At 47.5% G+C, this 25,426-nt stretch overlaps 9 protein-coding genes across 9 annotated transcripts; 6 read left to right on the forward strand and 3 right to left on the reverse strand.

The window, feature by feature from the left end:
• Positions 1-220: 220 nt before the first annotated feature.
• I302_102001 (uncharacterized protein) lies at positions 221-1,202 on the forward strand (the record flags this gene model as incomplete). The annotated part of the gene is made up of 3 exons (XM_019187381.1): positions 221-369; positions 426-827; positions 980-1,202. 3 exons carry the CDS (start codon positions 221-223, stop codon positions 1,200-1,202), a joined length of 774 nt encoding a protein of 257 aa, XP_019050259.1.
• Positions 1,203-1,549: 347 nt separating this feature from the next.
• Positions 1,550-4,271, reverse strand: I302_102002 (uncharacterized protein; the record flags this gene model as incomplete). Its single annotated transcript, XM_019187382.1, has 7 exons — positions 1,550-3,029; positions 3,095-3,184; positions 3,244-3,362; positions 3,415-3,475; positions 3,535-3,817; positions 3,884-3,948; positions 4,012-4,271. 7 exons carry the CDS (start codon positions 4,269-4,271, stop codon positions 1,550-1,552), a joined length of 2,358 nt encoding a protein of 785 aa, XP_019050260.1.
• An 832-nt stretch (positions 4,272-5,103) lies between these two features.
• Positions 5,104-7,044, forward strand: I302_102003 (uncharacterized protein; the record flags this gene model as incomplete). Its single annotated transcript, XM_019187383.1, has 5 exons — positions 5,104-5,220; positions 5,304-6,184; positions 6,264-6,351; positions 6,489-6,750; positions 6,875-7,044. 5 exons carry the CDS (start codon positions 5,104-5,106, stop codon positions 7,042-7,044), a joined length of 1,518 nt encoding a protein of 505 aa, XP_019050261.1.
• Positions 7,045-7,671: 627 nt separating this feature from the next.
• On the reverse strand, positions 7,672-9,652 carry I302_102004 (GTP cyclohydrolase II; the record flags this gene model as incomplete). The annotated part of the gene is made up of 3 exons (XM_019187384.2): positions 7,672-7,700; positions 7,814-9,211; positions 9,382-9,652. The coding sequence occupies 3 exons, from the start codon at positions 9,650-9,652 to the stop codon at positions 7,672-7,674; spliced, it is 1,698 nt and encodes a 565-aa protein (XP_019050262.2).
• A 931-nt stretch (positions 9,653-10,583) lies between these two features.
• On the forward strand, positions 10,584-11,829 carry I302_102005 (uncharacterized protein; the record flags this gene model as incomplete). Its single annotated transcript, XM_019187385.1, has 6 exons — positions 10,584-10,694; positions 10,770-10,926; positions 11,004-11,133; positions 11,210-11,346; positions 11,404-11,608; positions 11,682-11,829. 6 exons carry the CDS (start codon positions 10,584-10,586, stop codon positions 11,827-11,829), a joined length of 888 nt encoding a protein of 295 aa, XP_019050263.1.
• A 358-nt stretch (positions 11,830-12,187) lies between these two features.
• On the forward strand, positions 12,188-13,994 carry I302_102006 (uncharacterized protein; the record flags this gene model as incomplete). The annotated part of the gene is made up of 8 exons (XM_019187386.1): positions 12,188-12,474; positions 12,582-12,629; positions 12,770-12,857; positions 12,924-13,009; positions 13,094-13,254; positions 13,354-13,423; positions 13,481-13,546; positions 13,634-13,994. The coding sequence occupies 8 exons, from the start codon at positions 12,188-12,190 to the stop codon at positions 13,992-13,994; spliced, it is 1,167 nt and encodes a 388-aa protein (XP_019050264.1).
• A 145-nt stretch (positions 13,995-14,139) lies between these two features.
• On the reverse strand, positions 14,140-18,082 carry I302_102007 (uncharacterized protein; the record flags this gene model as incomplete). Its single annotated transcript, XM_019187387.1, has 10 exons — positions 14,140-14,431; positions 14,563-14,725; positions 14,820-14,972; positions 15,101-15,479; positions 15,578-15,896; positions 16,022-16,235; positions 16,337-16,631; positions 16,695-16,712; positions 16,810-17,221; positions 17,295-18,082. The coding sequence occupies 10 exons, from the start codon at positions 18,080-18,082 to the stop codon at positions 14,140-14,142; spliced, it is 3,033 nt and encodes a 1,010-aa protein (XP_019050265.1).
• Positions 18,083-19,753: 1,671 nt separating this feature from the next.
• I302_102008 (uncharacterized protein) lies at positions 19,754-22,796 on the forward strand (the record flags this gene model as incomplete). Its single annotated transcript, XM_019187388.1, has 7 exons — positions 19,754-20,642; positions 20,775-20,936; positions 21,018-21,097; positions 21,180-21,887; positions 21,978-22,061; positions 22,133-22,232; positions 22,327-22,796. 7 exons carry the CDS (start codon positions 19,754-19,756, stop codon positions 22,794-22,796), a joined length of 2,493 nt encoding a protein of 830 aa, XP_019050266.1.
• A 627-nt stretch (positions 22,797-23,423) lies between these two features.
• I302_102009 (uncharacterized protein) lies at positions 23,424-25,054 on the forward strand (the record flags this gene model as incomplete). Its single annotated transcript, XM_019187389.1, has 9 exons — positions 23,424-23,480; positions 23,539-23,575; positions 23,654-23,745; positions 23,822-23,921; positions 24,054-24,209; positions 24,279-24,337; positions 24,632-24,691; positions 24,761-24,926; positions 25,005-25,054. 9 exons carry the CDS (start codon positions 23,424-23,426, stop codon positions 25,052-25,054), a joined length of 777 nt encoding a protein of 258 aa, XP_019050267.1.
• Positions 25,055-25,426: the final 372 nt, after the last annotated feature.

The following is a 25,426-nucleotide window of genomic DNA, read 5'->3' on the forward strand; positions in this document are numbered from 1 at the left end:
ATCTAATTCTACCTCGATCGGAAAAAGTCAACATCAGTCCAGTCAACCGGGTCACTCTTTCGGCGATCGCCGTCGCCCGCATATACACAGTAACCTCCACCGAGAACGTCCAAGGAGGATGAGACAGCAATCCCACCTTGCTCGTCTCTTCTCATCACAATGAGACTCGCGACATCACATCAGGTCAGTTCAGTGCAGCTCGAGGATGACTGACAATCAAATGGCTGGAGAATCTCTCAGTCGAACTCAGAGGAACAACAGTGAGGATCGACCTCTTCTGATAAAGCATCTGACACCAAGACAAGAAGAGAGACTACGTACCTTCCTTGATGAGCGATTGAGCGGGTTGGAAAGGGACGAGAGGACACAGTGAGCTGCAAGCACAGCAGGGTGATGGTCATTTGTCTAGCTGACACTCTCCATAGTAAATTGGGTCCTGTCCCTCAACTATCATCTCGGCTCTCAACCCTACTGCAAATTATCCTTCAGATACCTCCCTCCCCTCCCTTCGCTTCTCTGAGGGTATCATACCTCCTAACTCTCACATCAGTTATACCTCTCTACATCACCGCTCTACCCCTCCTCTCAACTGGACATAGGACGCAGCAAGAAGCTCAGGAGGAAGCTGCGAGCGTTATTGAAGGTGTCTTAGGCTTGTTGAAGGAGGTAGAGAATGGCTGGTTAGCTGTATTGAGAAGCGATGGATGGATACCGCCTAGAACGCAATTGGATGAGAAAGGGGACTCTGAAGGTGCCAGATCACATTTGATATTTGGCGGGAAGAGCGTGGAAGTCGAGTTTGGCGGTCAAGTGGATATAACGGAGAAGTAAGTCGGACGACATGATACCTCTTCTCCCTTCATTCGATGATACATCTACACATGATAGACTATCTCATCTTACCCAAGAGTCGAGTGAACAGCACACAGCAAGAGATTGATGCATGAATAGCGAATAGCTGACACTTGCCGACGGACAGGATCCGTTTGAAATCAATCGTCATGTCTTCCCGCTCTCGGCTCCTTGCCTGGTCAAGACCTTATGGCAATTTTGACTGTCCCGGATCGTCTCTACCTGACGAAGAGACCGAGCCGCAGTCTGATACTAATACTGTCGTAGCTACACATTCGGGTGGATGGGAAGAAGAAGTATTGTTAATGTGGAATAACCTATTAGAGGTCTTGTCAAACGACTTAGCTTGACATGTATAGGAAATGGTACTTATCTCATATCATTGAACGTGTTTACAACGAATCTCGAAGAGGCACCAAGAACGGACCAACTGCACATATAGTAACGTCGAGTTCACGGGTTAATATGATCATCATACTTGTATTTTCATAAAGATACGTTATCATGGGTATATATACAATACTCATACTTTATTCTAGTATATTTTACAACTCCGCCCATATCCTGTTATGCTGTGCTATGCGAATCCCCACTCCCACTCCATGATCTTCCTCCCAATCGTTCTCCAAGACACATCATCCTATACACGCCACATGATCTGACCCAATCCCCATATCATCGATGATCGATCACTGATCTAAAACGTCTCATCATCATCCTCCCCACCCTCAGCTTGTAACACCCTCATCCTCCTCTCCAACTCCCCTTTCAAATCCACCCACTGCCCCCCAACCCTAATCATACACTTCACCCTCCTCTCTGGTGCATTCCCCCCACTTCCAGTTCCCGCGGTGGGTTTCCTAAGCCCCGCAATACTAATCAATTTCACACTAGACGGTCTCTCGCTCCTCCCAAATAGATATTCACCCTTCCACTCCTCATTCTCATTCCGCCTTTGACCCCTTTTCATCGCAGCATCCAACCGACTCACAAAGAGGTTGAACTGTACCTCTCTCATTATCTTGCTGATCTCCATATCTAACAGATCGTAGCGGGACGGAACGAATGGTACCAAGTCCTGCGAGGCCGTATTGAAATTACTATATGATAATACGCTCAATCTCGAGGATGGTCGAGTCGATCCACTGGGTGTAGGCGAAGTAATTCGGAATGAGGATGGTGGGGCTTTACCCCTTGTAGGGAGTGTACGCGGAGTAGTCCCACTTATACTTCCGAATGAGGAGTTCCGGGACATTCCAGGTGGTGTGGCACTCTGACCGAATGGTCTAGAGAAGGACGAGAACGTCGAGCTTAGTCGAGGTCGGGGTGGCTCAGGAGTTTTTAATCCCATTCGAGCTCTTTCTAGATGACTCTGATTGGGATTCCGATTGATAGAGGATGGTTCGGCGATAAGCGTTCGGGAATGGGAGTTGGAGACTGTTAATCCAGGTACGGATACTTCACTTGCTGTGGGTGAAGAATACCCCGCACCGGATTTTGAGGTTGGGCTGGCCACGGGTATTCTGCTCAATCTACGATTCGACATGGTAGTCGAAGCTATCGAGGCGTTACTTGGCGTTGGGCTGACTGATCGAGGTAGCCCGACTGATCGTCGAGGCATTGTAGGTGTTTGGACAGGGACCTTAGGTGACGAGTTCCATCGAGGTTTCTCGGCTGGGGTGTTCCGGGCAGTAGAGGAGGATGTGCTGGACATCATTGATGTTCTTCGGCGTAGCGGTAAGGGTCGCATGGCAGTATCAGGCGAAAGAGTGGAAGACGAAGGCGGTTTGACGGAAGGTGAAGTGTGAGTATGAGCTAGAGGCTGTCGAATGGACGATCGCGTCGAGCTAGTTGATACACCCGAAGATAACGAGGAACGATGGTTTGGAGAAGGTCTTGAGGTAGAATTATGAGTTGACTCTCTCGTACGAGTGGTGCCGTAGCTTGATGAAGTGGATTCTCTTGATTTGACCGAACTGCCATATCCAAAGTAGTCACTTCTCGAATCTCCCGCAGAGCTGTACGGCGACGTGACATCCGCTAAAAGTTCTACGTCATCTCCACCGTCCAGATACTCCATCTCGTTTTCATGTTGGGAGATGATCAAGCGTATCTTGGCGTTGAGCTGCTGAAGCTGTTTCTGCAGAGTTGTCCATCGATGGTTCATCTCGCCGAACCTGCAAAAGCGGTCAGCTTCGTGCCATGTTAGACAATCTTTGCACAGCTGAATGTCTCCACGTACCTTCTTAGCGATTCTCCGTTTTTGATGGGTCGATCGGATATGCTTTTGTCCATCATTTTCAGTATTTTGTTGATGCTCGGCACGTATGTTCTGTTACATATGCCCCAATCAGCTATCCGTCACATGAAGTATAGAGGCAATATACTAACCTTGTCATCGACTCGTGACCCTTTGACAGCTTCTGCAATCTCTCTATACTGAGCTGGTCATCAAAGTCCGCTTGAAGGGGTACATGAGCAGAAGAATTGCTTATTCGTTCAACATAGGCCTGTATGTTTGAGCGTCAGCTAAGACACTGCTTCATATCGTTGTCAGCTCACCTGACATTCCGTCAGACTCTTCTGCAACGGGTCCATCATAGCTTCAGCTTGATCTGCAGTGCTATCTCAAGTAATCAGCTTCAATAAGTTATTCTGTTTGAAGTAACAGTCGTAGCTCACGTTCTGAACCGTATCAACCAACCATCCTCTTTCATCTCCTCCAATAACCACTTCTGCTGATCTTCGACCCGCTTCCAATCTTCCATAATCTCCTCTATACCATCCTTCAGCGTTTCCCTACGAGATCCAGTATACGAGGATATAGCAGAAGAAAGGGATGTGATCTGGGGTCTGAGGAGGAGGGTCGAGTCGGATAAGGAGGAGAGGAGGGTGTCTATACGCGATGGTGCGGAGGGGGTAGATAATGTAGAAGGTATGGATGAATGTCGAAGTTCTTGTATTTCTGAAATTGACATCCGAGGTCCACTGGAGTCAGTGATGGTATATAAAGGGGTAATGGTTGACATACCGTATATACGATCAAGGAGTAAAGCCACTTCATGGAATAACGAGTGTATCCTCTTTTCCAGTTCCCTAGATGCGAAGGTCTATCAGCTATCGTACCAACACGGTCGAAGTGGTTAGCTGATAGCTCACTTGTACTCATTGCTATCATGGCTTTCCCCATTCTCCCCGCTCGAAGTGGATGAAGGTGTATCATCTTTACCATTCCTTTCATCTGCTTCGCACTCTACCTGAATGTCCTTCTGCGTGCTTTCCAATAAGTCTTCGGTACCATTCGTCAAAACGTCCAGATCATTCGCTGGCATAGAGGATGAAGTTATCTGATCATCATCGTCGCGTATCGTTATGTGTTGGGCTATCGAAGCTAGTTCTTCGTCTGATGCTGTCGACATGTTGAGTGTAGTCCCTTTGGTAGTTGAGTAATCTGAATTTGAGAATGGGACTATATGGTTAACCTCCAGGCTATATCCAAGTCATCGCAGCTGTTATAGGAGAGATTGATCAGTCATTCTATCCTCTGCACCAGATACGTTGATGATGGATGTGTACTGACGTTGAAAAGCAAAAGATGAATAAATGACACATGAAACATGAGTCATGTATCAACACGTCTCCTGGTTATTGGTTCACCTCCACTCGTCTTCAGTCGATCACTCTGTTTCGTAATCAATCCTAATAGTCATTACGAATCCATACCACCACGATACAGTTTGTAATGCCATGCTAATGAGCAGATCAATCCACGCTAATGCCTGAATTTAGACTTGTTCCTGATTCTTGATTCAGGGGTCCGTATGATGGCATGATGCTGTCGTATGGTGGAAAGTGGGAACGCGCCATCCATCCACAAATGAGAGTGAGTGACCAACCTTACTAGTAGTCTACTACCACTTGCGGATATATACTGTACTATACTATACTATACTATACCATCCAGCTCATCATCATCTATACATCCATACATCTCATCCTTCTTCATCACTTCATATACATCACTGTCATAGTATATAGAAGGATAGTAGGTTGACATACCATCCAGATAACCCTCTTATCCCATTAATATCCCAATCCGGATATAAGACACAAAGGAGATTTACGTGTTATCAGACTGGCGTCACACATCTCCACACTCACACACGTCGATCTTTTCATTTCTCACTTCTCATCATTTTGTAACCAAATCAACCTCCTTCTCCTCTCCTTTTCCACCTCAAGCATAGCATCATGTCGACATCCTGGAGTTCCATCCTCAACGATCTCAACAGGGACGTAGCGAGAGACCAACCCAAAGATGTCATCCAATGGGGTGCAGATTGGTTCCAAACCAAACTTCGTCAAGAGGTGAGTGGACCGTCAACGCACTACACCTTGCTCCCCTTACTCTGACTAACTCAAGTACACCCGCTGATACTTGTCACTGCCAGAGACAAGGCAAACAAGCTCCCCTATCCGCTCCACCAGGCGGTCGAAAGGGCGCACCCGGTACCCTAGGCTTCAATGCCCCGGGAGTAGGCGACTCTCAACCTCACGCTCTCTCCCCATTCTCTGAACAGGCTCCCGCCGACTCTCCCTTCGGACCAGGCGGACCCAGACGAGCGACCGTACCTACCGGTTCTAACCCCAACCAACTGCACCAACACATCTTCAACCCCTCATTTGGATCTCCCGGAGCAGGTGCAGGCCCTGGAGGCGATTCCAGCCCATTCAGCGAGAACGTTACTTCCTTCCCTCCCACCAGCGGCGCACCCACATTCAACCAATCTCCATTCGGTTCGGTGGGTAACACCACCATCGCGGAGGAGAACGACGAGCCTCCCATCCCCTCCTACGCCCTGGGTAGACGAACTTCCGTTTCTGCTGAATCGCTCAAACCCACCAACCAACGAACGTTCGGTGCATCTGGAGGTCTATTGGAATCTACCATGGAAGAGGAGGATGAGGCTACACCAAACCCCAACTCGGGCAATGGTAATGCTATCCCCTCGTTCCCAAAGACGGAAGAGCAATTGCAAAGGATTAAACAGGCTATCAAACCCAACTTCCTGTTTAGGAACCTTGACGAAGAGCAAGAAGCCGATGTCCTCGCTGCGATGAAGGAGGTGAACATCCCTTCAGGTGAGATGATCATTGAACAGGGTGCTGCGGGAGATTACTTCTATGTAGTCGAGAGTGGTACACTCGATATTTTCGTTAAGAAGGACGGTCAGGTTATAGATCCCGAGAAAGGGGATAGACCGTTGTTGGGTAAAAAGGTCGCTACGTGCAAGGAGGGTAGCTCGTTCGGTGAACTTGCTTTGATGCATAAGTGGGTGACAGTGTCTTTTATCTTACTCTGTTGATGCAGTGTTGAGGGATGTTTGGTGCTGATGGATGTTATTCTACAGTGCCCCTCGAGCTGCTTCGATCCTGTCCATCACACCTTGTACCCTCTGGGCCCTTGATCGAGTCTCCTTCAGAACCATCCTCCTTGATGTGAGTGTTTCCCTCCATCTTACTACCCATTCCAGAGACTCTGCCTTTAACCCACAGATCCGCATGAGATCACTTTCACCTCCCAACATGTTTTACGAGCTCCATTGGGATACATGCTAATCCCTAAACCGCCACAGCACACCTCAAGAAAGAGAAGACTCTATGAATCCTTCCTCTCTGAAGTCCAGATCCTCCAGTCACTCCAACCGCACGAACGAGCCAAGATCGCCGATGTCCTCGAATCGCGAACCTTCAACCAAGGCGAAGATGTTATTAAGCAGGGCGAAGCGGGAGACGAGTTCTTCCTTATCGAGAGTGGTAATGCCATCGCTATTAAGAGAGGGGACGATGGAAGGGAGAGCGTGGTTAAGAGGTATGCCAAGGGAGATTACTTTGGAGGTGGGTTGCGATTCCTCATCCAATGCCAATCAATCCTGTTGTCGATTCCAGGTGTTCTTTTCCTATCTGGTCCAATCTACCAATACATGACCGGACTTGTGCTGATATTTGAAATGTGATGTAGAACTCGCCCTCCTCAACAAACAAACCCGAGCAGCCACCGTCCGAGCCGAAGGCACCGAACCTCTCCGAGTGGCTTTCCTAGGCGAACAAGCGTTCACCCGTCTCCTCGGTCCAGTCAAGGATATCATGGCCAGATCGGCCAACGAGTCTTATGGGTTCTCTACTCGATAATTTCTCTGGTCTAGCAGAAAACTGTTGATAGAAAAGACTTTGATACATTTTCATTCACATATCTCTCTCATTTGCTCTCATCATTGACATGTATTGGATACGAAATATGAAATACGAAATAAACATAAGGTATAAAGCAGAGATTGAAAGTACTAAAAACACAGATGGGTTGAATTATCTATGCATTGCACTTTTTGATGACTTAACGATCAGCATATCTCCCTCAATGAGTATTCTAGTTGATCTGCAACCTCAATCCACCTGCGTCAGGCTCGTCAGGATGTCCCTGTTTTCAGAAAAGCGCTGGCAGGCCGCCAATCTGACACAACATTGACATTGAGAGTGAAATTGCTAATGCATTGGATAAAATTGAGAGATGGTATAGTACAACGGAATGGAAACACCTTGTATGCTCGCAAAAAGAGGGGAAACCCCCTAATGAGTACTGGTTATGGTTGTATATCGCTTCTACTCCACTACCACAGAAGTATCGAGGTATGATCAACCTGACTGGGTCGATATGACCCAATTTTGATCGCACCAGATCGTTCTCTAACACATATTATTCTCTAGAGGCTTCATTTCGTCCTGATCCGACAAGGACGATGCGTTTCGAGTATACGATCATCACTGCAGGTTCTCGGGGATATCAATCACTATTTGGATGACAGTATCGTCAGCAACCGTTCATCCAATCAGCACCCATCTCTCACATCACCGGCTCAACACCATTTAGTCGAGCAAACTTGGATATAAGAGATCAACTCACTATGACCCATCCTCTCAACCTTCGTCCTCAAATACTTCTCCAACTCCGGCCCCCTCGCCTTTCCACCTCCAATAAGCCCAACACCAGCTCTACGTTCCCTATACTCCGCATACTCTTTTTCTTTTTCCTCATTCTCACCCTGCGTAGTGCACTTCCAATCTCTCGGAACCATCCCCACCCTCTCTACGATCCTTATCCCCTCTTTGGACAGACCCTCAACTTTCTCCGGATTATTAGTCAATAACCTTATCCCCTCCTCTGCCAGGTCCAGATCACGTAGTATCTCAGCAGCAACATCGTATTTCCTTTCGTCGGCTCCATGCCCCAACATAAGATTGGCAGTTACCGTATCGTTCCCTAGATCTTGGAGGTTATACGCCCGAATCTTCTCTAGGAGTCCTATACCTCGTCCTTCCTGTCTTAGATAGATCACTACCCCCCGTCCTGGGACTGTCCTTGACTCGTCAAGAGGGGAGGGGGAAGATCGTCTAGATGGGTCAGGCGTAGGTAAGGCAATACCGTTACCGGTCCCGTGAGCATGTTGGTGGAATTGTTGGGATATCTGGCTCTTGAGGTGTTGAGGCAGTGCGATCTGACGTAACGCCTCGTCGAGCTGTTCACCACAATCACACCGCATCGAGCCGATCGTCTCACCCGTATAACATTCGCTGTGAATCCTCACCAACGGCTTCACATCGACGTCCTCGTTGGGCAGTTGATCAAGCTGTTCAGACATCCCCATCTCGACATCCCCCTCCTGTTCTGGGTGGGCGGGAGACCTGGAGGTAGTTTGACCGGGAAGGAGTCTACCGGTATATGCACCTCTCACTATCCTCTCCATGTCTGTCTCTCCTTCTCGCCATACCGAATCGAGCGATATACTCCGTATTTCCTTTCTTCCCTTCGGAGCAGACGTTTTGGATTTCTCGTCTAGCTGGATAGGATCAATGACGATGGCTAGATGTTCTTTGGTATCGCTTGAATTGTGGTACAAGTGTAGAAACAGCTCGCCGTGCGGTGTGGGTATACGCGTTCGGGCCATACACCTGACTTTGGGGCGGGTATTTCTTGCGCTGGGAGAAGGGAGGATGGAGAGTGATGAGTGGGACGGATGGAAGTAATTCGAAGATGAAGGGGAGGAGAGTTGTAGTGTTTGGGAGATGGGGACTGGATCGATGGACATCTTTCGTTTGGGTTTCGATGTAGGTGATGTAGCTGCATTCTGACTGGTTGATGATCCTTGGTTTTGAAGTTTGGCTTTGGCTTCTGCTTCGAGACGTAGTCTCTCGCTCCTCGGTGCTTGAGTTGAACGCATGGTGAATTTAGGGGGGAGGTGGGGGGAAGGCGATGACGGGCGCGATTCATCGCATGAGGCGTATGTGCCTGTTCGGGGGATTGCTAGATGGACATGAGAATGTTAGCATTACGTTCTATTCTCTATCGTACTTCAAAAACAACTTTTTCCATGCTAATTTACGCAGACGCAGTATAACGGTGCCGCCAGCTGCTGCCGCAACTCCAAATGTGAAGTACACGATCTCAAATCTCTATCCAAAAGCAGGACTCACCCCCATGCCCAAAATGATGTCTACTTATCTTCTCGCTCCCCGCAATGACCGCAGAAATCATCAGGGCATCCATCGGACTATCCCTCTTGGGCAATGTCCGTTTCTTCTGGCCCTGGCCCTGCTGTCCTTGTGACGTAGAAGCGGAAGGGAGAGGACCGAGGTTGGTAGAATCGGATGTGAGTAGCGACAAGATATCGAGGTCTCCTTGAGTGGGCGCAGAGTGTTGTGGTTGGTGGGTCATGTTGCGGGTTGGGAGGTAGGTTGATGGCATAGCTTCTGGTTGAGATGTAACGTCAGAGATGACTGTCGATATTGAAGTTTAGCCTTGCAGTGGAATGAGGAATATACGGTCAAGTCCGTTTTAACCTTTTTGTTGTTGGAGTGAGTTACTGTGAATGTGATTGCCGGATTGAGTCGTACTCGTATACTCGTCTGATGACCGGAGATAAGTTTTTCTTGTGTGCTTTTGGTGTGTAAGTATACTTTTAGACTGTTGCTCTGATGCTGCTTGAATGTTGCGTTTGTATCTTGATTCTATGAGCTGATGATTGTCACAGTATTTCATCTCCCATCATTCACCTTTCACCTGTATTTGTCATCATCCTACTCTTCTCCATGTTTTTTCACCTTGATTACTGATTTCGTGATCATAAGATTATTCTGGATGGCAGCTTAACATCGGTTATTTCCGTTGGCATCGGGTCTCTCTCTTTTCTGTAGATTACATAAGCGGTGGTCTCCCTCATGCTTAAACGGAGGGAGTAAATATATCCCGGTACACAACTCTCGCTCCCGGTTTCGCTAGCGAGAGCATGGTCTTCGACGAGCTAAGGATCTTGATTTTGTGGTGTAGCCAGGTAATGTACCGAGATAGTCAATGCAAAAATCCAATTCATAGCACAGCTTCGGACCAGCAAGATCCAAAAATAGATCTACTGAGATATCTTAGTTCGATGGACTGTCCTGCAAATACCACTAAGAGGTCAATGTTCGATCGCGTACCAGATTTCGGTACCGATATCTAACCATAGCAATGTTTCGTTTTTCCCGGACGAGCGAGCATGACATGAATCAAAAGTATATAAAGGTCTATGTCGAAGAGCTGATGAGATGTACTTACCTAACACTCAACCACTACTTGAGCTACTTATTCATCGTTCCCAAACCATCACTTCAGACTAATAAATACAATAAGTAACAACATGTCATCAACACCTACCAGCACCGATTACTCAAGTCTGAGCAACATCAACTTCACAGGTGGATTTCCAACTTCTGCTGATCTCGCTCCGTCCATCGTCTTCCTCGTTATCGTAAGTCGCACCATGGTCCCTTTGCGAAAATCAACGAGTTTTCCATACTGATGTAGATCACTTACGACAACGCAGTACGCCTTCGCCATTCCCCTCCTACTTTTCAGGTGGTTCAGGCGATCTGACCGAACGACACTTCTCATCCGACCTACTATATTCCTAGTATGTAGGATCGGGATGTTGGTCATTCGGGCATATATGTCTAAGAACACTTATGGGGAAGGTCTGCTCAGTGAGTCCATCAAATCTTCCCACTCATTTTGAATACCTTCCCAGGAGAGGCAGAACTAATCAGTGTGGGATGTACAGTCGCCGAGCTGGTACTTGTATCCATCGGATTCTTGTTCCTCATCGAACCTGTAATAGGATGTTGGAAGCTCCAGATCGACTCGGACATGTCGCAAGAAGACAGACCAAGATGGGTCAAAAGACTAGCCACGTGAGTAGATCCATTCTCCACCACAACATGTATCAGGTGGTACTTACACTGATGTCTGATTTTCCTATACATGTAGACTGCTCAAACTCACACTCCTGGCAGCTATCATCACTGCCATCGTAGGCTCTTCCATGATCTCACAAGCCCTGGGATCAGATTATTATATGAGCGTCGTCAAATCACTACGACATGCCAGTAGTGTCCTGTCATTCTGTAAGTACCTTTTTGCATCTCTGCTATATCGGGCCAGAGCTGACCTTGAATATCTAGGTACCGTCGTGATCGCTGCCCTAGCTGCCATCCTGACCTCCGTCAAATTCTCCTTGGACAAACGAGGCACGATCTTCATCCTTTCCACTGCTGGGTGTCTGATTGTTGTGGCTGTGTATCGGATGGTACAGAATTTCACTACGGATCATGATGCGCCTGTAAACTCCAGAGTCGCATTCTGGGTATTGCAGATGGTCTTTGAACTGTGAGTTATACCTCCCACCTACAACGACAAGGGAAATACAGTTGACTGATATATTGATTGTTGCATTGTGTAGTTTTGCATTCCTCTTGATCCTTGGTATATCCATTCCTACCTGGTTCCCCGGAGACGCAGGCAGGCTCTCAAGGAACAATACGGTATCTGCACCTGATGTGGAAGCTTATCAGATGAGGGACGGACAAGGTCAACCTAAAAATTACTAGAGAGCCAATGAATCGTAGAGTAGAGTAAAGTAGAGTAGACATCTGAACATTTGCCTTAGAGCTCATCTTACAGTTTGACATGCATCTAATGGTGCGACCTCCATTTTGATTCTTGGTCCGCATCTTCACCATGAATTGACAATGTAAGACTAAACTTACAGACTGACACGATCACAATAACTCGCACCAGCGTAAGGTGGACAACCTCCACCGGTCAAGTCCATCTGATAAACGAAAATCACAAAACAAATTTCCACCTTCATTCGCCCTTCTGATACCTCCTCTATCCCCAGATTAACAAGCACTATGAAAGGTAAGTCCAGCTGAGAACGGACGAGAATTATCTACCTCAGCTGATATGGCGGTGTACCTAGCCAAATCCCTAGCATACGTCGATACGGTCTATTCGGCAGATTCGATCGAATGGTGTCCCTTTAATGGGTATCAGGATATATTCGTCTGTGGGACATATCAGATAGTCAAGCCTGAGGATGAGGAGACACCTGCACTACAGAACAGCGATAAAAAAGGCAATGAAGAAGGAGAAGAAGACGATGATGATGAGGATATTGATGCTGGGCCGAGTAAGCCTACGCAGAGGGTTGGGAGGTTATTGCTTTATCAAGTGGGGGAGGATGATAGTTTGTGAGTCTGCCTATAGTATAAGAAACGATAGGTCACTTGGGCATCAGAGAGCTGCTTGAAATGGGATCTATTGTATCATGATATACTGATACTGTACGATTTTACAGAACCGAGATACAGAGGGTTGAAACTCCTGCTATACTCGATACCAAGTGGTAAGTCATCTCAACCTGTCCTCCCCTTCCAATTCGCTTTTCAGTTTGGACCACTGTCGCCGTTCAAAGTTCCAGCATACACCGGTCCGCTTGCACGTTGGGCAGCCATGAGGACTTCATTGATACTTTGATTTCCACAGGTCACCGAAATTGGACAACGGCAATCCGGTATTGGGGGTAGCAGATGCCAAAGGACACATCACCCTGTACGCCTTGGATACCGATACGGTGAGTCCAGCCACTAGCTATCTGACTTACTCACACCTTGTACTGAATTAGAAGCTGGAATGATAGAAACGACTATCGGAAATACATCGGATAGACGTGGACGAAGAATCCACACTATGTCTTTCGTTGGACTGGTCTAATCGCCTGAACGAGTGAGTCCCTGCTCTCCTCCATCCCATTATCCTCGACGGGAAGGACAGAGCATTATGATACTAAGATATCTGCAATCTCTACAGCTCATCCCCCTCATCAATCATCACGTCCCTCTCTACTGGTAATCTATCTCACATAACACCCACACCGACAGGATGGGAAGTAGATTCCACCTGGAAAGCACACGATTACGAACCGTGGATTACTAGCTTTGATAATTGGGATTCCAACACCGTTTGGTCAGGTGAGTGTATATACAGATATCATCCGACCACGCCAACCCACTCAACGAATCTACTGTTCAATTGCTATGTGCGGTGCACTGACTGGCTTTCTTACACAGGCGGGGACGACTGTAAATTGAAGAGATGGGATATCAGGGAGACTTTCAGACCTACCTTCGTGAATAAGAAGTAAGTTCGACTATAGCCATCCGAGGATGGTCTATGCTTATAAATAAGGATGCACAGCTTCGACGCAGGAGTGACCACCATAGCTTCATCCCCTCATACGGAGCATCTACTGGCAGTAGGAAGGTGAGCTTTTCCTTCTCCTCGCCATAAACCCTCCCCATTTCACACATTCCGATGACACTGTTATTGACATACTACTGTATGGTAAAGCTACGACGAGATCCTACGCATATTCGATACCCGCTCCCCGCTCACACCACTAACCACAATCCACCTGGGCGGAGGCATCTGGCGAACCAAGTTCCATCCCTCATCCGAACGGAAGAAACACATTTTGAATGCGTGCATGCACGATAACTTCAAGATTGTCAATCTACCCAATAGTATCATCAACCTCCAGTCGAGCTCGAATTCGGACGAAGGGAGAGGAGAGATAATAACAACATTTGAGGATCATGAGAGTCTGGCTTATGGTGTTGATTGGTCGAGATTACCTAGTGATAGCTGTGGAGAGACATTGGTGGCTAGTTGTTCGTTTTATGATCATGCTATGCATCTGTGGAGGGGTTGATCCTCTTTGCTAAATATACAACAAGACAGATGAAAGATAATCACCATCTTAAATGAGCAATGAGTATCAACTGTACAACTGTACAACTGCAGAGTATGCAAGTAACCCATTATCATCAGTCTACAACAACTGAAATTGAAAATCCCTACTCATCCTCCCCTTCCACCTCCCCCTCCCCCTCATCCTCCAAATCCCTTATATCCTCCTCATCCGAATCCCTCCTTATCTCCTCTCCTCTCCCATTCTGAGCTGCCACATCCTTGCTTGGAGCCTCTCGAATCTGTTTCCTATACATCTCAGCGAACTGTTCACTGGTTGTAGCTTGTTCCCACGACTTGTCTTCTCGTATTTTCATGAATCTGGGGAATCTTATTGAAAGACCCCTTTCGGAACCTAGTTGGGAGGATGCGGCTGGATAGACTGGGGAGAGGGTTATACTATATCATAACATAGTATCGTCAGCTTTGTTGTCTATGACCTGCCGATGCCATCTGATCCCAACGGATGAATTCGAGATCATCTCGATAGGGCACGATGAAATTCGAACGAGATTGAGAAGCACGCTCACTCGGCACCACGTATCTCCCATACCTCACAGGGCAGAAACCAGAAATCTGGCCTAAGTCCACCGGTATCGTAGAACCCCAAGGGCGTAGTCTTATTACATTTCTCAGGCATATCTTCAGGTGGGAACCGCTTGAGCAAATCTTTGTAGAATTGATCGGAGAAACCTATATCATATCGTCCAAAAGACAGATTAGCCTCATCGTTGGACAGGACTACGTATCCGTGAAAGTGATGGGAGGACGGAAAAGGTATACCCACCCGATATGCATTTACAGACCGCTTCCAAAGCTCCTGATTCCGGATTATGGCATGCCAGGAGGATCGGACTGAACCATCCTGCTTTTCGACCTTGACCCCACCATGCGCCGACTGGGACTAGATCGAGGGAGTCGCCCAGACCTTCTAGGTAATCTGAGTGAAGACAGACGATCAGCCTCGTTCTTCCGGGATGATTTCTTGTGATACAATACAAGTGCTCTTCAAGATTGAGTTCACACATCTCAAGGTAAGAGGTAGGGCAATACCCGGACAACACTCACCCTTCTTAACTTTCAACCACCCCTGACTCCGCTGATCAGGCTCATAAGTCGCCGGAAGAGGCTTCCTCTTCCCTCCCTTCCCCTTCGCCTTCCCCTTCTTGGAGGGAGTATCGCCTACGTTAGAGGTATCATCCTCATCATCTTCCCCCGTGAGCCCCTCACCCGATTCGAGAAGTTTGACCATCAGACCTTCGCATTTCTGCTCCACGACAGACTCGAAGAACGCTTGCATCTCTGCTGGGACGTCTTGCAGCGACGTGGAGTCTAGAGAGGCTACATGGGCGAAGCGTGCGAGCGTGGGATCAGAGGGGTTCGAAAATGGTTGGAAGAGTGTTCTGAGGAGATGACGGCGGTGTGAGAAGGGGGAGTCGAGGAGGGGCTATGGTGAAACTTGTCAGTCTGTCTATATACGATGAAGTGAATGGCTGATAGGGCAGGACAAAAGGTAACAGAAGTAGGAGTAATGGTTGTACTAACCTGATCGTTTAATAACATCAGATCAAAAGCGAATACCCCAACAACCACTTTGATATCTTCCACTCTTACGTCCTTCTTGGCTCTGTTCGATAGATCTTGGAAGGTCCGGTATGCCCCTGTGTCTTTATCAACAGCTACGATTTCCGCATCCATGATGAACGACTTGATCTGTTGTATGTGAAGAAGATCCAAGATGCTTCGCGTGGGAGTGGATGCCTCGGAGGGGAATGCAGCGGGAGGTGAAGGGAGAGGACGAGATAAGAGAGTTAAGATGAGTTGACAGACATCTGGGTATTTCTCAGTCATATCTTCGAGATGTCTGAATTGGTGTATCAATCATCAGTGACATCTCTGTCCTCTTATCGAGATCAAGCGTTTATGATCCCCTGCGATTCTATCTGGACTGGGTGTTTCGGATTCGGGTTCGGATTCCAGTTGACTCACCTGCTGAATAGCCTGACCCATACTTTCCCTTCATCCCCCTCGACCCATCTTCCACCACCATCATCCTCACCCTGCGGACCATCAATCCTAGCATGTATCTGTACCCTCTGACCATCCAATTTCGCCTCAGCAGTGAAAGGCAAAGTACCCAAGCGAGTAAAAACTTCGTTGAGGGATCGAGTGATTGACCCCAACATGGGTGATAGAGGGATACCTGTTGAAGTCCGAAGGTAAGCATCGTCCTTCAACTAAGTATTGCAAAGTAATGCAGTAGGGTGAGTGGCTGAGAGTTGAGGGATCAAGAAGTGTACTTACCAACATTGACTCCCACCCTATCTTCCAAACCTATCAAACCCCCATGGTCTAGCCCGACTACCAAATCCCCATAATTCGGATGACGCACATAAACCTTTCTCACAATCTTGGTAGCTTCAACGCATCTCTCCTCGACTTCCTCCCTAGCTGGGTCAGGTTCGATTTTAGGTCTTGGTACTCGTTTCTGGCCCTTTTCGAGCTTTTGTGGAGGGGGAGGTAGGGGTCTGACCGAGTCTAGGAGTTCTGATGGCATGTGAAGGAGGGCGGTGGCTCTTGCTAGGGCTGTTAATAATGTCTAATTCGTAAAATCATAGATCAGTATTAAGTCGGCAGTGCGAATCGTTCACCGTGTACTCACAAGCCGTACGGCTCCGATCTACATAACAGGACATCAGTGTCAGCCATACCATACCCTATAATCAACTGAGTTGATTCTCGCAGATAGGGGTAAAACGTTGAGTGCATTTACTCACCCTCAAATTCCCCACCATACTCCTAACCAGAAACCTAACTTCCTCCCCTCTAGCCTGAACCATCAACCTCCTAACCGTGTCCCCCTTGATCCGTCCACTCTGACTTCCCTTGACTTTCGATAATCCCAATAACCTCGTGTAGACATCTCCAACGAGTAGAGGCGAGGGTTTGACCAAAGTCCGCAAATTGTTTTTCGCTTCGAACGCTACATCCCCAGGATCACCCCATTTATCCCATAATTTCTTGAGATCGCGGGATTGCAGGCCCGAGACTGACATGACTGCCTTGGTGAGTATCTGAGAACCTATGCCTAGTTCGCAGGGGAGGTAATTTGGGAGGAGGTGGTTCGAAAGGAGGTAGAGTGAGGGTGGGAGGTCTATGGGTGAGACTTTGAGGAGGAGGTGGAGAAAGCTGGGGGGAAAGATCAATACTGAACTTGTACTCCGTGTAAACTGGTGATAGATGACTTGGGGATATAACTCACTTTGTCAACACCCTCACGATAAGTAGCCTCGATCTCGTACTTGATACTTGTACATACACTCCCACAAGGATACTATAAGGTAATCTACCTTTCGGCCATTTACTCGTATCCACCTCCGAGGGTCTGAACAGGAATGCGTCGGTATCGAAATCGATAGGATCGACAGGATCAGCAGAAACGGAAGTGATAGTTGCAGACTTGCTCGGTGAGAACAACACTGGTTTCGTATCTACTTCATTCTTCAAAGCTTTCAAAGGAGGTGAAGGTGTGCGAGGATGGGCTTTCGTTTGACGCGAGGCAAATATCGATGCGATGGGTTTTGATTTTTTCTCTGCCTTGACCTTGGATATATCGTCCGTGATAGGTGGTAGTTGATGTTTACTAGAGCATGAGCCATTGACGCCTGTAGCTTCGGAATATGGTGGATCGACAGGTACGATCTCATCTTCCTCTTCCTCTTCCTCTTCCACAGTGGGTGTAGCTCGTCCTTTGCCTTTATCCACTTTCTTGTTATTCTCGGTATCTTCCTGATCCCACTCGGCTGCCAACTTCCTGGCGAGTAGCTCATCCCCACTCTCCTGACTTTTCACCTCGGTGGGTAGGTCATCATCCGAGTCATCTATACTGATCACGGTATCATTACGCTTATGCCCATTGGCAGCAGCTGGTCTGGGCTTTGAAGGTGAGGTGAAGAAATTCGATATGGACGTTTGTTGGATCTGACCACCTTTCTTAGCTTTCTTCTTGGGTGGCGGGGTCGATGGTCTTGCCTGTCGTTTTGGTGCCATCTTAAGTAGTATTGTGCTTCTATGTCTGCGCTGCTTGTAGGTACATGGCAGTATTGCTCTTCATGTTGAATTCCGTTTACATCCTCCAACATTACATTCACTTACCAGATCGCGTCTGCTGTTGATCGGTGACATCATCACCTATAAACACAGTCAACCTCTTTCTGTCGATCGTTTTTTCGCTCCACGTGTTTACCACGTGTTTTTGGGAGTCGTGCTCAAACCCACCTAATCTCCATCGCCGTCTTTAGTAAGATTTAACCTATGCACTGGAATCCCGCAAAGCACGGAATTACTGTATCTATCACCAGGCCGCAAAGGTTGTTCAAAGCACTTTCGGTACCGAACGGCATCTGAATAATTGAGCATGGACCATTCTTTCATTGACAGGAATCACTAGACTAGTCGTTGTTGTGGTGGTGGTTGTTCCCAAAGGGAACCTCAGAGACGAGAAGCGATGCGGCTGCTCGCTTTCGATGGCAAGGTAGGCGGTGATGATCGGCGGGTGTGGACGGTGCAGTATGGTATTCTCCGATACTCCCATACAGCACCCACTACATATAGAAAAAGTGCAAACGGGCTGTTGATACAGTGATGCTGATTGGGGATGACGACAGTAGAGGAGCCGTGCTTACCTCCAGCTCCAAGCTTGATTAGGTTGGGAACATCAAGGTGTCAGCTGACAGCTGATCATAAAAGGAGATAATCTCGACCGAAATTGAAGATCTCCGTGATGAGATCTCAAGCCGTTTCACCCGGATGGGTGCATTGGGTAATAGGCAATTGTCCGTTTCTCGTCCGTATTGGTCTGTACCACCCCGCACATGATATCTAGACAATTCTGGGTTCTTTTCACTCTGCAACGTCATCTCATCCTTTCTGTGAGATACTTGCAAGCGATTTGCCTCCGGGCAGATGTCGATACCTTCTTTACCCGCCAGGAGCGCTCACTTCGAAGCTACATGCTACAGGTATGACGGACTTGGCACAGATCATATGCGATACGAGTAGCACTGCAACGCAACACGTATGAGATATGTGTATCAGCGTATGAGGTTACCGCTAATCACAAGCAGACACGTAGGTATTCTCAACGTACATTCGAATTGGGAGTATAAACATAAACAATTGTCATTTGAATTTCAATTTTGGATTTACATCCGAAAGATAAACGAATACCGCTGATCGGTCACTTGAGGTTACTGTTACGGCCTTTTATTGGATTTCCTTTTTCACTCCTTCACTCCAATGCCAAGTCTTGTCAGAACTCAAGTATCCTTGCTTCACTTTTACATCCTCATCTCATATGAACATCGTCTACTTTTCAAGATAAATTCCATCTCCGCGTACTCGTATAGCTTTCCCACCTCCTTTGATAGGATCAAGACAAAGCTCAAAGTTTTGATCCAAGCAAGATCCAAGTACCAGTTAGTAAATAAACCCTTATTTCCTTGATTTGATCTGGTTCCTCTTTTCGGTCATCGGTCCACTGCACCAGTGAAACGACCAAAAAGCATCCGAGCGTAGACACAGGACACGGTGAGAAAAGGGGCAAAAGTCAGAATTACACTAGGAGAATAACAATCTACAGTATCAAAGCATACGAGTAAGCCAATACTCGTACTCGTAGCAACAAGACACAAGACACACATACAACATACAACATCAACAATGATCAAAACGACCAATGCACCATCATCATCCTCATCCTCTCCACCGCACTCACACTCACACAATAAACATAATCGTAATGATGATTCACCCTCAACCTCATATAACAAGAAACACAAAACATCCTTAGACTTCATCTGCTCGCCTTCCTCTGAATTAGGTTCAGGATCACCCTCCACCCCTACTGCTTCCACATCAACACCTCCAAAAGATCATCACACATCCTCATCGACAGCTAGAAGAGGCTCGTCGCCATCGTACTTGTCGCCCAGACCCCCTTCACCGCAGTCTACTTTTAGTTTCCCATCATCCTCAACGACCATCATGAATGGCAAGGCTCCCAAAAAGACTTTGGAAGCTCTTCCAAGAGAGTTATTAGCTCTTGTAGGATATTACCTGGTAATTGAGAATGAACATCATCAACCGGTTGAAGAAAGCTCAACCAGAGGATATGACAAACATCCCTCAAAACTCTCACCCCTCCTATTCGTCTCGAAGACGATATACGAATCAATCTGTTTCGATAATAATCCGCAACTTTACAACAGGCTATTCAGAGCGACGTTTGATGTCGAAGCGCTGGATAGAAGATACCAATGGATGAAGAAGAATCTTATCAAACCCCCTCCCCCACCCGCTTCGACAGCCAGTGCGGAGCAGAATGATGTGGATGGTAAGGGAAAGGGGAAAGAAGCAAATAAGAGTAAAAAGATATTTGATCTGTTCTCGGACCCACGAAGTTGGGCGATAGATTATAGGACGAGATGGGAACAATCCTACAGGATGAGACAGGTATCCAAGTTGTGCAGGATCGAGATTCCTGGTATATGCGATAAGGAGGCTTATGTCGCGGATCTGTGGAACGTCTGGTTCTTGTTGACTGAGAATGGTGAGTGGTCATTCCACTGTCCCATAAGATCAATGCTATGTAGCCAGTAAACTGGGGCAAGGGACTAGGTGGCCCGGCCTTTCGGTCATTCGAATGCGCAGTGCGCTGACCAACGGTGCTGTGTTCTTATAGACGGCAAGAATATCCGATTCCTGAATACCCAATGTGATCTCAGAGGATTCATCATGGCTTTCTATAAGGAGAATCTGTTGAAGGAATCTTTGGTACCTGGTTATCCAAGAGATACGGGAGATAAAGCTTTGGCCGTTTGGTGTTGTCTCTTAGCTGGAATAGGTGAGTCCATCGCTCTTCAACTTGTATCCCATACGATCCTCAAGGGACTCCGAAGCTGACTTGCTCCGTAATGTGAAACAGATGATCTGGGTGAAGATACTCCTGCAGAGGTGGACGAGAAGATCTTCATGCTTCGTCCGTACGTGTTTGCCTGTGCCAAGGTGAGTACCAATTCGATCGATCCTTGTATCTCCTCCGGGCTGAACATCTATGCTGACATTGTGTTTGTCGTTTGATATTCAGTACGACATCCACTACGCTCCATGGCATTATCGTAAACTCCCCTTCTGTCCTCCAGGATGCGAAGAGCACGAGACCGACGCCTCGATCCGAATCAAAGCAATGACATACAAGCGATTCGGCTACACCTGGAAAAGGGCTCCACCGCACTTCGTCCTGGGCATCTACCTAGTATTCATGAGATTACTCGAAAGACAGCCAGAGAGGGTAGGCCTCAAAGCAGGCAGTTCGACCTTCTCCTCATCACCATTCGAAATTGGTCAACCATCCTTATTTAGCATGTCGAAATTGATCCCATCAGTGGAACACGATAGGGAATGGCAGAGGAATACAATGTGTCAGGACCCACATACTTCCCCTGGATTACCTGCTCTGGCATTTGCGAATCAGATCAAAGGGTTCTGGAGAGGTAAATTCCTGTTTTACGATTTCGACCTCTACCGACAGATACTGGCTGGGAATATGCGGGGGGTGTACACTGGAACGTTCGCTGAGCAGGCGGCGGAGCTGGAGCTGTTCGAGACGATTGTGAAGCTCCCTAAGGCACAGTTGGGAGGGAAGGGTCCGCTGCTCGCTGCTGGATTTAGGGATGAGTTTGACGAGGATGGGTCGGAGCAGGCTTTGATCAAGGAGGGGTATGGGTATGAGCTGTCGGATGAGAATGAGGTCTTGGAAGAGGGTTGGACAAAGGAGATTTTGATAAGTGGGAGGGTGAGTCGCTACTTTTCACACTATCATCCTTCTGTCGTGTATACTAAGATGAATAGGACGTATCGCTGATGGTTATGTCGTATCGCTTAGGCCAGAACAAGTTGGGGTTGGGCAAAGATGAGAGGAAGAGTGAGATCATGGGATGGTCTGGTAATTATGGAGATGACTTACTCGGTGAGTACGCTATATTCCATAGAAACCCAGGTTTAGCTGGACACAAAGCTGACAGTGAGTGATGACCATAGCGCCACGTGATGGGCAGGTGGATATGGAAGGGATACCTCCATACCGGTGGATACATGGTGGGAAGATGGAGAGATACATTCACAGCTGAGAATCTGCGGGGTGAGTAAACACGAGCTCAAATCTGTCTGGCCCTTCGTTGCTTATGCCAAAAGGAAACACTTCACCTGATCTGTACACTGACGATTGTAATTAGGCTACGAAGGTGCATTCGGCCTGATCCGAGCTGGCGATCCGCTGTACCCCGATCATTTCCCTAAGAGGATGGAAGATTCTTTGGGCGTGAATGCGAATGTTAATCATGGCCAGGGTGGTGGTGGTGGTGGTTCACAGCAACAGCAGCAAGGTCAGCAAGTTCAGCACTCTCAGCAGCAAACACAATCACAATCAGCTCAACAAGCACAACAATCACAACCAGCCCAACAAGCTCAACAAGCCTCAACGCAATCTCCTAGCTCCTCCAATACAAATGGTAATCGAGACAGTAATCGAAGCACCAATGCTCAGAACCGTTCATCATCATCTCCCAGACAATCTACAGGCTCGTCCGCAGCGCAGCGGACAGATGGACCGGCGAGTGCGAGTAGAATTGGAGGCGGAGATGGGAACGGAGGCGAGACGGAAAATGGGAGTGGGGGTAGCAGCAAAGAAGGAGGCAAGAGCTAGGCGAAGTACGGGCGAAAGGGTGGTCAGAGGGTATTATCGAGAGGTTTATCGAGTCGTAATTAAAATGTGCATTGTAGGAATTTGGTCCAGGTGGGAGAGCGCTCTAGTTATAATGAGCTTGTAGCTATAGTAGTACATGCAAGAAACGATGCAGATGATATACTACATGTCAATGGGTCGTTCGAGTATCTCGCGATTCGCTAGACTTCGTCGTACACGGCATGCCTCTTCACGCCTTAGATCCGTTGGAGACAGCCATGTACTGACAGCCATGTGCTGCTCGTGTCAAAGGTACTGTGGGTGACTGATGCCCGCTGTCTGATGAACCTGGATGGATCATCAACATCTGAGAAAGGTTATATAAGCAACGATAAAAAAGTGGAGGATGATCGAAAAAGGGAGATTAGGTTAATCTGTTAAATTGCCATGACGTAGTACTCTAACAGCTAGATATCGATGAGATCCAGTAATTTGGACAGGCATGAAATCGAATTTCAGTATTTGCATAGTAAAATAAAAGGTAGAAAGTAATTCAGTTTCGTTCTCTTTGGATATTGGACAATCATCACATGAAATTCTAGAATATCAGAGTCATACATAAAATACAGAGTGAAAAGATAGAAGACAATGGTTTGGCAAATTGATTTGAAAGGTAAGACTGTAGTGGTTACAGGAGGTAATCGGGTAAGTGGTCTTGCTTTTGCTTCTTTTGAGAGGGGTTGAGCTGACTTTTTGGGTGAAGGGGATTGGTTTGGCGATTAGTGAACAGGTAGCTCAAGGTGGGTACATCCACCGGTCCCTGTGAGAACCCTGCCTTGCATCTTACTGATTAAATCTCTCAACCGATGGACGCTCAGCCGGTGCACACGTCGCGATCATCTATCGATCGAGCCAGGATGCTCCGGAGGTAGCTAAGAAGATTGGCGAGAAGTATGGGGTGCATTGTGAGGTATGTCTGTTCTAGTGGTACACAATCTATTTCCATCGGTATTGAGGGATATCTGACTCCTTGCTGCCCAACACAGGCATACCAAGCAGACGTAGCGGATCAAGCGACCATCACCGAGCTATTCAAGAAGATATACTTTGACGTTGGACCCATAGGCGGTGTAGTTTGTAATGCCGGTAAGACTATTATTCTTACATAAATGTATAGCATCTCTCGTCGTTATCTTGCCTATGGATCTATAGTCGAGGAACAATCACGATTAAGATCACGATCGTACATGAGCTGATCTGTGGATTACCCTGGCATAGGTATAAACTACAAGAAAGATGCCCTCGAATATACCAAAGAAGATTTCGATGGCCACTTTGGACCCAACGTGTGGGGTGTATTCACCTGCGCTCAGGCCGCTCAAAAATTATGGAAGGAACATGATTATAGGAATGGAAGGATAGTTTTCGTCTCTTGTATGTGATTTCAGCTTTTCATTCATTCGTAAGATCGACAAGCTGATTCGGTGCTTGGTCTTGGTTTAGCCGTCTCTGGGACGATCGCTAATAAGGGGGTGAAGCAGGCTTTCTATAATCCTACTAAGGTAAGTTCAGATTCGCTTATCCATTGACTCTTCCTCTCCCCTTCCCTCTCCCCTTCCCTCTCCCCTTCCCTCGCCCCTTCCCTCTCCCCTTCCCTCTCTCCTTCCCTCTATCCTTCCCTCTCCCCTTCCCCTCCTCCTTCTCCTCTCTGCCGCCCCGTTTCTACTGTATGTCTCTGTTCCTCTCGGGCGTCCCTCTTCTCTTCCTTCCTCTGCGTGAATGCCCGGGTCTATGCCAGCCTCAAATCTGCAGATTCTAGTATGAGCTCTGAACTGATCATATCTAATATCTCCCAGGCCGCTGTCAACTCCCTAGCTCAGACATTAGCAATGGAATGGGCTGAGCAAGGAACACTTGTAAGTTCACGATTCCATCTGCTTTCATCTTCTGTCCACCCTTGAGCTGACTTGTGGTTGTGGTGCCAGGTCAACGTCCTCGCACCCGGATACGTACTCACCGACATGAACGCAAGTTTGAGAGACGACAAGGTGGAACGCGAGAAGATAGCAGCCGATACCATGTTGAATAGGGTTAGCGAGCCGCACGAACAGGCTGGTACGGTTGTGTTCCTGCTGTCAGATTACGCTTCTTGTGAGTGTACCCGTCGCTCCCAGACATGACACATCCCATGGATTGACCGATTCTGATGTTGGGTTTTCGCTCGATTAGACATCACCGGCACGCAAATGATTGTAGATGGTGGATTACATCATTGGTAGTTTAGCTTATGTAGCAGAAGAGCTGAATGCATAATAATAATAATGTCACGGGGAACTGTCCTGCTATGAGCGAGGTCCGGATTACCAAAAGTCGTACACTTGACCTATGGAAGCCTCATACCAAGTCATCCATGTTGCAAGCGTACACTCACAGGATATCGCTTTGTCAGCTCCACCTCGGTATCGCTTACTCGTCTTCCTCGACCACACCTCCCAGTACAAACGGTGATTGACAACGTTCATTCGACAAGCGAGGTGAAACTTGCCAGAGTAATTCGTTGCAATCTCACCTTCATTACCATCATCATGCTGCTACTGTTTATCCGTTTGCTGGATTCTCCAGATGACGCCGTTTGTACAGTACAATACATT

Source organism: Kwoniella bestiolae, chromosome 1, assembly GCF_000512585.2.
Source record: "Kwoniella bestiolae CBS 10118 chromosome 1, complete sequence".
NCBI lineage: Eukaryota > Fungi > Basidiomycota > Tremellomycetes > Tremellales > Cryptococcaceae > Kwoniella > Kwoniella bestiolae.